Source organism: Salvelinus namaycush, chromosome 6 (genome assembly GCF_016432855.1).
Source record: "Salvelinus namaycush isolate Seneca chromosome 6, SaNama_1.0, whole genome shotgun sequence".
NCBI lineage: Eukaryota > Metazoa > Chordata > Actinopteri > Salmoniformes > Salmonidae > Salvelinus > Salvelinus namaycush.
In genome coordinates, this window is record NC_052312.1 from 2,403,343 (window position 1) to 2,417,171 (window position 13,829).

At 44.0% G+C, this 13,829-nt stretch overlaps 1 protein-coding gene across 1 annotated transcript in view; it reads left to right on the forward strand.

Annotated features, from left to right (window-relative positions):
- Positions 1-9,855, forward strand: part of LOC120049449 (nuclear factor 7, ovary-like) — a 22,040-nt gene extending 12,185 nt beyond the window's left edge. The window contains exon 6 of the mRNA XM_038995715.1: positions 9,325-9,855. Coding sequence (XP_038851643.1) covers positions 9,325-9,855 — 531 coding nt within the window. The remainder of the gene's footprint in view (positions 1-9,324) is intronic.
- The last annotated feature ends 3,974 nt before the right edge of the window (positions 9,856-13,829 follow it).

Sequence of the window (13,829 nt, forward strand, 5' to 3'; positions counted from 1 at the left end):
GTTAGAGTTAGAGTTAGAGTTAGAGTTAGAGTTAGAGTTAGAGTTAGAGTTTGAGTTTGAGTTTGAGTTAGAGCTAGATTTAGATCTAGAGTTAGAGCTAGATCTAGAGTTAGAGCTATAGTTAGAGCTAGAGTTAGAGCTAGATTTAGATCTAGAGTTAGAGCTAGAGTTAGAGTTAGAGCTATAGTTAGAGCTAGAGTTAGAGCTAGATTTAGATCTAGAGTTAGAGTTAGAGTTAGAGTTAGAGTTAGAGCTAGAGTTAGAGCTAGAGTTACAGTTAGAGCTAGAGTTAGAGCTAGAGTTATAATTAGAGTTAGAGCTAGATTTAGAGTTAGAGCTAGAGTTAGAGCTAGAATTAGAGCTAGAGCTAGAGCTAGAGCTAGAGTTAGAGTTAGAGTTAGAGTTAGAGTTAGAGCTAGAGCTAGAGCTAGAGATACAGTTAGAGTTAGAGCTAGAGTTAGAGCTAGAGTTACAGTTAGAGTTAGAGCTAGAGTTAGAGTTAGTGTGTTACGCTGGTGAATGAGGACCCAAAAGCGACGTAATAGAAACAGAGTCTTTATTCCAGTCTTAAACAAACAATGATTCTCCTGGATATTATCAAAGGTAAATCCAAAACAGGAAACTGAAATCCTCTCGTCAGAAGAGAGGAACGACTGGAGACGCGACCACAGACTGCAGGTCGCTTCAGGAAGGCACAGGCCGTAGCTGACATAGACACCTGCTCACACGCAGCATCTGAAGAAGGCAAAAACACGACAGGGCGGAACAAGGACACAGAACAGCAAACATCAAACAATAATCCGACAAGGACAGAAGCGGAAGACAGAGGGAGAAATAGGGACTCTAATCAGAGGGTAAAATAGGGGACAGGTGTGAAAGAGTAAATGAGGTAGTTAGGAGAATGGGAAACAGCTGGGAGCAGGAACGGAACGATAGAGAGAGAGAGCGAGAGAGGGAGAGAGGGAGGGGGAGAGAGAGGGATAGAAAGAGGGAAAGAACCTAATAAGACCAGCAGAGGGAAGCACAGGGACAAGACATGATGATCAATGACAAAACATGACAGTACCCCCCCACTCACCGAGCGCCTCCTGGCGCACTCGAGGAGGAACCCTGGCGGCAACGGAGGAAATCATCAATCAACGAACGGTCCAGCACGTCCCGAGATGGAACCCAACTCCTCTCCTCAGGACCGTAACCCTCCCAATCCACTAAGTACTGGTGACCACGTCCCCGAGAACGCATGTCCATGATCTTCCGTACCTTGTAAATAGGTGCGCCCTCGACAAGGACGGGGGGGGGGGAGGGAAGACGAACGGGGGCGCGAAGAAAAGGCTTGACACAGGAGACATGGAAGACAGGGTGGACGCGACGAAGATGTCGCGGAAGAAGCAGTCGCACAGCGACAGGATTGACGACCTGAGAGACACGGAACGGACCAATGAACCGCGGAGTCAACTTGCGAGAAGCTGTCGTAAGGGGAAGGTTACGAGTGGAAAGCCACACTCTCTGACCGCGACAATACCTAGGGCTCTTAATCCTACGTTTGTTGGCGGCTCTCACAGTCTGCGCCCTGTAACGGCAAAGTGCAGACCTGACCCTCCTCCAGGTGCGCTCACAACGTTGGACAAAAGCCTGAGCGGAGGGAACGCTGGACTCGGCGAGCTGGGACGAGAACAGAGGAGGCTGGTACCCAAGACTACTCTGAAACGGAGATAGCCCGGTAGCAGACGAAGGAAGCGAGTTGTGAGCGTATTCTGCCCAGGGGAGCTGTTCTGCCCAAGACGCAGGGTTTCGAAAAGAAAGGCTGCGTAATATGCGACCAATCGACTGATTGGCCCTTTCTGCTTGACCGTTAGACTGGGGATGAAACCCGGAAGAGAGACTGACGGAAGCACCAATCAAACGACAGAACTCCCTCCAAAACTGTGACGTGAATTGCGGGCCTCTGTCTGAAACGGCGTCTAACGGGAGGCCATGAATTCTGAACACATTCTCAATGATGATTTGTGCCGTCTCCTTAGCGGAAGGAAGCTTAGCGAGGGGAATGAAATGTGCCGCCTTAGAGAACCTATCGACAACCGTAAGAATCACAGTCTTCCCCGCAGACGAAGGCAGACCGGTAATAAAGTCTAAGGCGATGTGAGACCATGGTCGAGAAGGAATGGGAAGCGGTCTGAGACGACCGGCAGGAGGAGAGTTACCTGACTTAGTCTGCGCGCAGTCCGAACAAGCAGCCACGAAACGGCGCGTGTCACGCTCCTGAGTAGGCCACCAAAACCGCTGGCGAATAGAAGCAAGCGTACCCCGAACGCCGGGGTGGCCAGCTAACTTGGCAGAGTGAGCCCACTGAAGAACAGCCAGACGAGTAGAGACAGGAACGAACAGAAGGTTACTAGGACAAGCGCGCGGCGACGCAGTGTGAGTGAGTGCTTGCTTTACCTGTCTCTCAATTCCCCAGACAGTCAACCCGACAACACGCCCCTCAGGGAGAATCCCCTCGGGGTCGGTAGAAGCCACAGAAGAACTAAAGAGACGGGATAAGGCATCAGGCTTGGTGTTCTTATTTCCCGGGCGATAAGAAATCACGAACTCGAAACGAGCGAAAAACAACGCCCAACGAGCTTGACGTGCATTAAGTCGTTTGGCAGAACGGATGTACTCAAGGTTCTTATGGTCAGTCCAAACGACAAAAGGGACGGTCGCCCCCTCCAACCACTGTCGCCATTCGCCTAGGGCTAAGCGGATGGCGAGCAGTTCGCGGTTACCCACATCATAGTTGCGTTCCGATGGCGATAGGCGATGAGAAAAATAAGCGCAAGGATGGACCTTATCGTCAGACTGGAAGCGCTGGGACAGAATGGCTCCCACGCCCACCTCTGAAGCGTCAACCTCGACAATAAATTGTTTAGTGACGTCAGGAGTAACAAGGATAGGAGCGGATGTAAAACGCTTCTTGAGGAGATCAAAAGCTCCCTGGGCGGAACCGGACCACTTAAAGCACGTCTTGACAGAAGTCAGAGCTGTGAGAGGAGCAGCCACTTGACCGAAATTACGAATGAAACGCCGATAGAAATTAGCGAAACCGAGAAAGCGCTGTAACTCGACACGTGACTTAGGAACGGGCCAATCGCTGACAGCCTGGACTTTAGCGGGATCCATCTGAATGCCTTCAGCGGAAATAACAGAACCGAGAAATGTGACAGAGGAGACATGAAAGGCGCACTTCTCAGCCTTCACGTAGAGACAATTCTCTAAAAGGCGCTGGAGTACACGTCGAACGTGCTGAACATGAATCTCGAGTGACGGTGAAAAAATCAGGATATCGTCAAGGTAAACGAAAACAAAGATGTTCAGCATGTCTCTCAGTACATCATTAACTAATGCCTGAAAGACAGCTGGAGCATTAGCGAGACCGAACGGCAGAACCCGGTATTCAAAATGCCCTAACGGAGTGTTAAACGCCGTTTTCCACTCGTCCCCCTCTCTGATGCGTACGAGATGGTAAGCGTTACGAAGGTCCAACTTAGTAAAGAACCTGGCTCCCTGCAGAATCTCGAAGGCTGACGACATAAGGGGAAGCGGATAACGATTCTTAACCGTTATGTCATTCAGCCCTCGATAATCCACGCAGGGGCGCAGAGTACCGTCCTTCTTCTTAACAAAGAAAAACCCCGCTCCGGCGGGAGAGGAAGAAGGCACCACGGTACCGGCGTCGAGAGAAACAGACAGATAATCCTCGAGAGCCTTACGTTCGGGAGCCGACAGAGAGTATAGTCTACCCCGAGGAGGAGTGGTCCCCGGAAGGAGATCAATACAACAATCATACGACCGGTGAGGAGGAAGAGAGTTGGCTCTGGACCGACTGAAGACCGTGCGCAGATCATGATATTCCTCCGGCACTCCTGTCAAATCACCAGGTTCCTCCTGAGAAGAGGGGACAGAAGAAACAGGAGGGATAGCAGACATTAAACACTTCACATGACAAGAAACGTTCCAGGATAGGATAGAATTACTAGACCAATTAATAGAAGGATTATGACATACTAGCCAGGGATGACCCAAAACAACAGGTGTAAAAGGTGAACGAAAAATCAAAAAGGAAATGGTCTCACTGTGGTTACCAGATACTGTGAGGGTTAAAGGTAGTGTCTCACATCTGATACTGGGGAGAAGACTACCATCTAAGGCGAACATGGGCGTGGGCTTCCCTAACTGTCTGAGAGGAATGTCATGTTTCCGAGCCCATGCTTCGTCCATAAAACAACCCTCAGCCCCAGAGTCTATCAAGGCACTGCAGGAAGCAGCCGAACCGGTCCAGCGTAGATGGACCGACAAGGTAGTACAGGATCTTGATGGAGAGACCTGAGTAGTAGCGCTCACCAGTAGCCCTCCGCTTACTGATGAGCTCTGGCCTTTTACTGGACATGACATGACAAAATGTCCAGCAGAACCGCAATAGAGGCAAAGGCGGTTGGTGATTCTCCGTTCCCTCTCCTTAGTCGAGATGCGAATACCTCCCAGCTGCATGGGCTCAGTCTCTGAGCCGGTGGGAGGAGATGGTTGAGATGCGGAGAGGGGGAACACCGTTAACGCGAGCTCTCTTCCACGAGCTCGGTGACGAAGATCTACCCGTCGTTCTATGCGGATGGCGAGTGCAATCAAAGAGTCCACGCTGGAAGGAACCTCCCGGGAGAGAATCTCATCCTTAACCTCAGCGTGGAGTCCCTCCAGAAAACGAGCGAGCAACGCCGGCTCGTTCCAGTCACTGGAGGCAGCAAGAGTGCGAAACTCTATAGAGTAATCCGTTATGGATCGATCACCTTGACATAGGGAAGCCAGGGCCCTGGAAGCCTCCTTCCCAAAAACTGAACGATCAAAAACCCGTATCATCTCCTCTTTAAAGTTCTGATAATCGTTAGAACACTCAGCCCTTGCCTCCCAGATAGCTGTGCCCCACTCCCGAGCCCGACCAGTAAGGAGTGATATGACGTAAGCGATCCGAGCTCTCTCTCTTGAGTATGTGTTGGGCTGGAGAGAGAACACAATATCACACTGGGTGAGAAAGGAGCGACACTCAGTGGGTTGCCCAGAGTAACATGGTGGGTTATTAACCCTAGGTTCCGGAGACTCGGAAGACCAGGAAGTAGCTGGTGGCACGAGACGAAGACTCTGAAACTGTCCTGAGAGGTCGGAGACCTGAGCGGCCAGGGTCTCAACGGCATGACGAGCAGCAGACAATTCCTGCTCGTGTCTGCCGAGCATAGCTCCCTGGAACTCGACAGCAGTGTTGCGAGAATCCGTAGTCGCTGGGTCCATTCTTGGTCGGATTCTTCTGTTACGCTGGTGAATGAGGACCCAAAAGCGACGTAATAGAAACAGAGTCTTTATTCCAGTCTTAAACAAACAATGATTCTCCTGGATATTATCAAAGGTAAATCCAAAACAGGAAACTGAAATCCTCTCGTCAGAAGAGAGGAACGACTGGAGACGCGACCACAGACTGCAGGTCGCTTCAGGAAGGCACAGGCCGTAGCTGACATAGACACCTGCTCACACGCAGCATCTGAAGAAGGCAAAAACACGACAGGGCGGAACAAGGACACAGAACAGCAAACATCAAACAATAATCCGACAAGGACAGAAGCGGAAGACAGAGGGAGAAATAGGGACTCTAATCAGAGGGTAAAATAGGGGACAGGTGTGAAAGAGTAAATGAGGTAGTTAGGAGAATGGGAAACAGCTGGGAGCAGGAACGGAACGATAGAGAGAGAGAGCGAGAGAGGGAGAGAGGGAGGGGGAGAGAGAGGGATAGAAAGAGGGAAAGAACCTAATAAGACCAGCAGAGGGAAGCACAGGGACAAGACATGATGATCAATGACAAAACATGACATAGTGTTAGTGTTATAGTTAGTTAGAGCTAGAGTTAGAGCTAGAGTTAGAGCTAGAGTTAGAGCTAGATTTAGATCTAGAGTTAGAGTTAGAGCTAGAGCTAGAGTTAGAGCTAGAGTTAGAGCTAGAGTTAGAGCTAGAGTTACAGTTAGAGTTAGAGCTAGAGTTAGAGCTAGAGTTACAGTTAGAGTTACAGTTAGAGTTAGAGCTAGAGCTAGAGTTAGAGTTACAGTTACAGTTACAGTTACAGTTAGAGTTAGAGCTAGAGTTAGAGTTAGAGTTAGAGTTAGAACTAGAGTTACAGTTAGAGTTACAGTTAGAGCTAGAGTTAGAATTAGAGTTAGAGCTAGAGTTAGAGTTAGAGCTAGAGTTAGAGCTAGAGTTAGAGCTAGAGTTAGAGTTAGAGAGTTAGAGTTAGAGTTAGAGTTACAGTTAGAGCTAGAGTTAGAGTTACAGTTAGAGCTAGAGTTAGAGTTAGAGTTACAGTTAGAGTTAGAGCTAGAGTTAGAGCTAGAGTTAGAGTTACAGTTAGAGCTAGAGTTAGAGTTAGAGCTAGAGTTAGAGCTAGAGTTAGAGTTACAGTTAGAGCTAGAGTTACAGTTAAAGTTACAGTTAGAGTTAGAGCTAGAGTTAGAGTTACAGTTACAGTTACAGTTACAGTTAGAGTTACAGTTAGAGTTAGAGTTAGAGTTAGAGCTAGAGTTAGAGTTATAGCTAGAGTTAGAGCTAGAGTTAGAGCTACAGTTAGAGTTAGAGCTAGAGTTAGAGTTAGAGTTAGAGATAGAGTTACAGTTACAGTTACAACTAGAGTTAGAGTTAGAGTTAGAGTTAGAGCTAGAGTTACAGTTAGAGATAGAGCTAGAGCTAGAGTTAGAGTTAGAGTTAGAGCTAGATTTAGATCTAGAGTTAGAGTTAGAGCGAGATTTAGATCTAGAGTTAGAGCTAGAGTTAGAGTTAGAGTTAGAGCTAGATTTAGATCTAGAGTTAGAGCTAGAGTTACAGTTAGAGCTAGAGCTAGAGTTAGAGCTAGAGTTAGAGTTAGAGCTAGAGTTACAGTTAGAGTTAGAGCTAGAGTTACAGTTAGAGCTAGAGTTAGAGCTAGAGTTATAAATAGAGTTAGAGCTAGATTTAGAGTTAGAGCTAGAGTTAGAGCTAGAATTAGAGTTAGAGCTAGAGTTAGAGCTAGAGCTAAAATTAGAGCTAGAGTTAGAGCTAGAGTTAGAGCTAGAGTTAGAGTTAGAGTCATAGTCATAGTCAGTGTTATAGTTAGTTAGAGCTAGAGCTAGTTATTGTCATAGTGATAGTTAGTGTTCGTGTTATAGTTAGTTAGACTTAGAGTTAGAGATAGAGCTAGATTTAGAGCTAGAGTTAGCTAGTTATTGTCATAGTTATAGTTAGAGTTAGAGTTAGATTTAGAGTTAGAGTTAGAGCTAGAGTTAGAGTTACAGTTAGAGTTAGAGCTAGAGTTAGAGCTAGAGTTAGAGCTAGAGTTAGAGCTAGAGTTAGAGTTAGAGTTAGAGTTAGAGTTAGAGTTAGAGCTAGAGTTACAGTTAGAGCTAGAGCTAGATTTAGATCTAGAGTTAGAGCTAGAGTTAGAGTTAGAGCTAGAGTTAGAGCTAGAGTTAGAGCTAGAGTTACAGTTACAGTTAGAGCTAGAGTTAGAGCTAGAGTTAGAGCTAGAGTTAGAGCTAGAGATAGAGCTAGAGTTATAATTAGAGTTAGAGCTAGATTTAGAGTTAGAGCTAGAGTTAGAGCTAGAATTAGAGTTAGAGTTAGAGTTAGAGTTAGAGCTACAGTTAGAGCTAGAGTTAGGGCTAGAGTTAGGGCTAGAGTTACAGTTAGAGTTAGAGCTAGAGTTAGAGCTAGAGTTAGAGCTAGAGCTAGAGTTAGAGTTAGTTATAGTCATAGCTAGAGCTAGTTATAGTCATAGCTAGAGGTAGAGGTAGATGTAGAGGTAGAGTTAGTAATAGTCATAGCTAGAGCTAGAGGTAGATGTAGAGGTAGAGTTAGAGTCAGAGTCATCATTCGTGTTATAGTTAGTTATAATTATATTTAGAGTTACTGTTAGAGCTAGAGCTACAGCTAGAGTTAGAGTTAGAGTTCGAGCTAGAGCTAGAGTTTGTGTTATAGTTAGTGTCAGTGTTATAGTTAGTTAGAGCTAGAGTTCCAGTTAGAGCTAGAGTTAGAGTTAGAGTTAGAGCTAGAGTTAGAGCTAGATTTAGATCTAGAGCTAGAGTTAGAGCTAGAGTTAGAGCTAGAGCTAGAGCTAGAGATAGATTTAGATCTAGCGCTAGAGCTAGAGCTAGAGCTAGAGTTAGAGCTAGAGCTAGAGCTAGAGCTAGAGTTAGAGCTAGAGCTAGACCTAGACCTAGAGCTAGATTTAGATCTAGAGCTAGAGTTAGAGCTAGAGTTAGAGTTAGAGCTAGAGCTAGAGTTAGAGCTAGACCTAGACCTAGAGTTAGAGCTAGAGCTAGAGTTAGAGCTTGAGTAAGAGCTAGAGTTAGAGCTAGAGTTAGAGTTAGAGCTAGAGTTAGAGTTAGAGTTAGAGCTAGAGTTAGAGTTAGAGCTAGAGTTAGAGCTAGAGCTTGAGCTAGAGTTAGAGTTAGAGTTAGAGTTATAGCTAGAGCTAGAGTTAGAGTTAGAGCTAAAGCTAGAGTTAGCTATAGTCATAGTTATAGTTAGTGTTTGTTAGAGTTAGAGCTAGAGTTAGAGCAAGAATTAGAGCTAGAATTAGAGCTAGAGTTAGTGTTATAGTTAGTTAGAGTTAGAGTTAGGTTTAGTGTTATAGTTAGGCCTAGATTCAATCTGTAGCTCTGTAGATCTGGGCTAAATTTAAAGGCAATGTTCCCGCGTTCACGGAGACTGCATTCACGTTAAACATTTAGCATCTGTCAGCTCAATAAAAAAAAGCAAAACATTTCAAGTGCGCTATAATACAGATATTCCGTGCTAAGGGTTGAATCTAGCCCTTAGGGTTAAGGTTAGGGTTAGAGTCGGGATAAGGGCTACAAACCATTTGGGACGAAACAAAAAATATATGCTTTTTTCTTTACCAAGATATTTTTTCTGACAGACATAGAAACATGTGATAATCAGACTATGGTATATCTTGGTCCACAGAGCTGAGGGAGATGCAGCGGTATACAGGTATGTGCTGCTAGCAAATGTTCATTATATTTTATATACACTGTATAAAATTAAATGTTACTTCATGTCCATGTAGCTTAAATTTCTAAGTTTGCTGGATTTCAAATTGGGAAATTGTTGACCTGACATGGAATACTTCACTAACCCATTTTTGCTGAATGTGAGTTGAATTTTAAAAAAAATATGTTTTCCTTTGCAACACATAGCTGAGTTTATCACACGAGAGTTAGGTTTGCTGAGGCTCACAAATGTTTTACAGTGTACACGTCAACAGCATAAACACACATACTTATCTCACCTGATACAGCACATCCCAGACTCATCCTGGCTGAAGACAGGGAAGTGAAATATGGAAAAACACGACAGAATCTTCCTGACAACCCAGAGAGGTTTGATATGATTTGCAATGTCTTGGGAAAAGAAGGTTTCTCTTCAGGGAGATTCTACTATGAGGTGCAGGTGGAAGGGAAGACTCTATGGTCTTTAGGAGTGGCCAGAGAGTCCATCAACAGGCAGATTAGCCTGAACCCTACATTTGGATACTGGACTATATGGATGAGGAATGGCAATGAGTATGCAGCTCTTGGTGACATAACTGTCCATCTCTCTCTCAGACAGAAGCCCCAGAAGGTGGGGGTGTTTGTGGATTATGAGGAGGGTCAGGTCTCCTTCTATGATGTGGAGACCAGCTCTCATATCTATTCTTTCACTGGATTCACCTTCACTGAGAAACTCTATCCATTCTTAAGCCCAGAGCCAGATATTGATGGTGAAAACTCATCCCCGTTGGTCATCACTCCTGTCAGTCAAATAGACTAGCCCGATATGAAGGAGAAAACATGGTCTGAGATTGAGATTAGAAATATAGCATGTATTTATTTTTTTTTACTTGATAACTTCTGTACCATTTGTTTACCAAAGTTTAAATCTCGCTTCAAGTTCAATCTTGCTTTATGTCATACACCTCCGTTCTCTTCCATATATTGTATTATCAGTGTGCTAGCCTAAGCTAGCACACTGCTGTTACCTTGCATTAATCAGTCATTGGCTAATCATTTACAACTTCTTCATAAGTATGTTTACAAATAACCAATGACCTAAACACATATAGTTCTAATTACTTATAAATCATTTACAAATAATAACCACATCCCTTATAAACATATTAACCATTTATAAATATCTTACTGATGTTTAGATAAGTTGTAATGATGAGTTACAACTGTGTTTCAAATTATTAACACATTCCTTAACCTGTAAATTATATTTGAATGGTAATTAGAAAGGTCTTAACCATCCATAATTCATTTTCTTTGCATGGTCCCTCTTTCGAAAATGTGATTGAATGTGCTTACATCTCCGTACAACCAAGAAAGCAAGGCGTGACTGTCCTTAAAAAAAGCCCTTGATTCATCCACCAGCACTGCTTTTATAAGTCATAGTGTCTGATTGTTTTAGCTTCAAATGACATTATAGCTTCAAAAAAAATAAAAAATAAAAAAATGTTTAAAAAAAAATCGGTCTCTTCCATTGGACCTTTGTGCCATCACAGGAAGGGGACAAGCAATCACTTTGGGAAGCGTTGTCGGCAGACATTCCCTGGTAATTGTCTGTCAACATGTTGGGCTGAAATAACACTCTATTCATACGTGGTGATGAAGGAGGGGAATAGGGCTAGGGATCAGTGGAGGGGAGAAAAGCTTTCCATGGCATCAGTTTGCTGTTAGGGTGACTCATATTGCTTTATTTGATGGAGATATACAGACGGGCAACCCACTCCTAATGTCTGACTGGTGCGTTAAGCAATCAAGGTGTCCTGTAGGCGCGAAGTATTGTACGTTTAAATGCATGAGTACACCATTACCTGAAGCCATTGTGTGGCCAAAGTGTATGACGATCAAAACCATGGATAGATTGATCATCACATGTTGTTGCAACTGGCTACAAGCATTCAATTCAACTTCTCAGTTGGGGACAAGGGGAGATTTTCATTCTTTCTCAAAGTCAACTGTCAAAAGTATGACTGATATTCATTTGAATATGTCTATTGACACTGAGTGTACAAAACATTAGGATCACATTTAACAGTACCTCCCAGAGAAATGCATAATGTTCCTTATTTAAAAGAGGTTTTTTTAAAGCATTAAGCCGAGTAAAGGAAAGTGAGGCCCCAAGGAAGGCCTGATATAAAATCATAGGCTGGACAAGCGCTTCTGTTAAGCTCCCTTTTGACAATTACTTATAGAATACAATTGCCTGCCAGCTGGTGGGAGAACAATTTGACAGGTTTATCACAACTTTGACAAAAGTAATTTACTCGGCTCACTCCTTTGTGTCTCTCTTGGGAATGTAAATCTTAGAAATAAAATAAATAAATAAATGAAAGCCCGAAGGGAACTGACAGCTCAATGTCTCCAAACCCTCCGCAAGCGAGGGAGGAATCACTTGCCATCATAAAAATGTGAGGGAACCGGGCTACATGCTGTGATATATCAACCTTCCTGGGACGCTTGGTGGTCCATGATGTTCTGAGAACAGCTGGGGCCCATAACAAAACAGCTGTGTACGTTTCATTTCCTGATAAGGAAACTGGTGTTCTGATGTCCATCTTTTAACGTGTTGAGCTCTAGAGATGTTCTGATGTCCATCGTTTAACATGTTTAGCTCTGCAGATGTTCTGATGTCCATCTTTTAACATGTTTAGCTCTGCAGATGTTCTAAACTCTTGAAGCTTGATGCCGTGGTTCAATCATTTAGGCTTAATGTGTTTTTATAAGCTGGCCTAAATGTGTTATAATAAAGGCTGACCTATTCTGTTTAGAATGGTTTGCTACCCAGCACCAGATTTAGAATGGTTTGCTACCTACCACCAGATTTAGAATGGTTTGCTACCCACCACCAGATTTAGAATGGTTTGCTACCCACCACCAGATCTAGAATGGTTTGATACCTACCACCAGATTTAGAATGGTTTGCTACCTACCACCAGATTTAGAATGGTTTGCTACCCACCACCAGATTTAGAATGGTTTGCTACCCACCACCAGATTTAGAATGGTTTGCTACCTACCACCAGATTTAGAATGGTTTGCTACCCACCACCAGATTTAGAATGGTTTGCTACCTACCACCAGATTTAGAATGGTTTGCTACCTACCACCAGATTTAGAATGGTTTGCTACCCACCACCAGATTTAGAATGGTTTGCTACCTACCATTAGATTTAGAATGGTTTGCTACCCACCATCAGATTTAGAATGGTTTGCTACCCACCACCAGATTTAGAATGGTTTGCTACCCACCATCAGATTTAGAATGGTTTGCTACCTACCACCAGATTTAGAATGGTTTGCTACCCACCATCAGATTTAGAATGGTTTGCTACCCACCATCAGATTTAGAATGGTTTACTACCCACCATCAGATTTAGAATGGTTTGCTACCCACCATCAGATTTAGAATGGTTTGCTACCTACCATCAGATTTAGAATGGTTTGCTACCTACCATCAGATTTAGAATGGTTTGCTACCTACCACCAGATTTAGAATGGTTTGCTACCCACCATCAGATTTAGAATGGTTTGCTACCTACCATCAGATTTAGAATGGTTTACTACCCACCACCAGATTTAGAATGGTTTGCTACCTACCACCAGATTTAGAATGGTTTGCTACCCACCATCAGATTTAGAATGGTTTGCTACCCACCACCAGATTTAGAATGGTTTGCTACCCACCATCAGATTTAGAATGGTTTGCTACCCACCACCAGATTTAGAATGGTTTGCTACCCACCATCAGATTTAGAATGGTTTGCTACCTACCACCAGATTTAGAATGGTTTGCTACCCACCATCAGATTTAGAATGGTTTGCTACCCACCATCAGATTTAGAATGGTTTGCTACCCACCACCAGATTTAGAATGGTTTGCTACCTACCATCAGATTTAGAATGGTTTGCTACCCACCATCAGATTTAGAATGGTTTGCTAACCACCACCAGATTTAGAATGGTTTGCTACCCACCACCAGATTTAGAATGGTTTGCTACCCACCATCAGATTTAGAATGGTTTGCTACCCACCACCAGATTTAGAATGGTTTGCTACCTACCATCAGATTTAGAATGGTTTGCTACCCACCACCAGATTTAGAATGGTTTGCTACCCACCACCAGATTTAGAATGGTTTGCTACCCACCACCAGATTTAGAATGGTTTGCTACCCACCATCAGATTTAGAATGGTTTACTACCCACCACCAGATTTAGAATGGTTTGCTACCCACCATCAGATTTAGAATGGTTTGCTACCTACCACCAGATTTATAATGGTTTGCTACCTACCGTCAGATTTAGAATGGTTTGCTACCCACCATCAGATTTAGAATGGTTTGCTACCTACCACCAGATTTAGAATGGTTTGCTACCCACCACCAGATTTAGAATGGTTTGCTACCTACCACCAGATTTAGAATGGTTTGCTACCCACCACCAGATTTAGAATGGTTTGCTACCTACCACCAGATTTAGAATGGTTTGCTACCCACCACCAGATTTAGAATGGTTTGCTACCCACCACCAGCTTTAGAATGGTTTACTACCCACCATCAGATTTAGAATGGTTTGCTACCCACCATCAGATTTAGAATGGTTTGCTACCCACCACCAGATTTAGAATGGTTTGCTACCCACCACCAGATTTAGAATGGTTTACTACCTACCATCAGATTTAGAATGGTTTGCTACCTACCATCAGATTTAGAATGGTTTGCTACCTACCATCAGATTTAG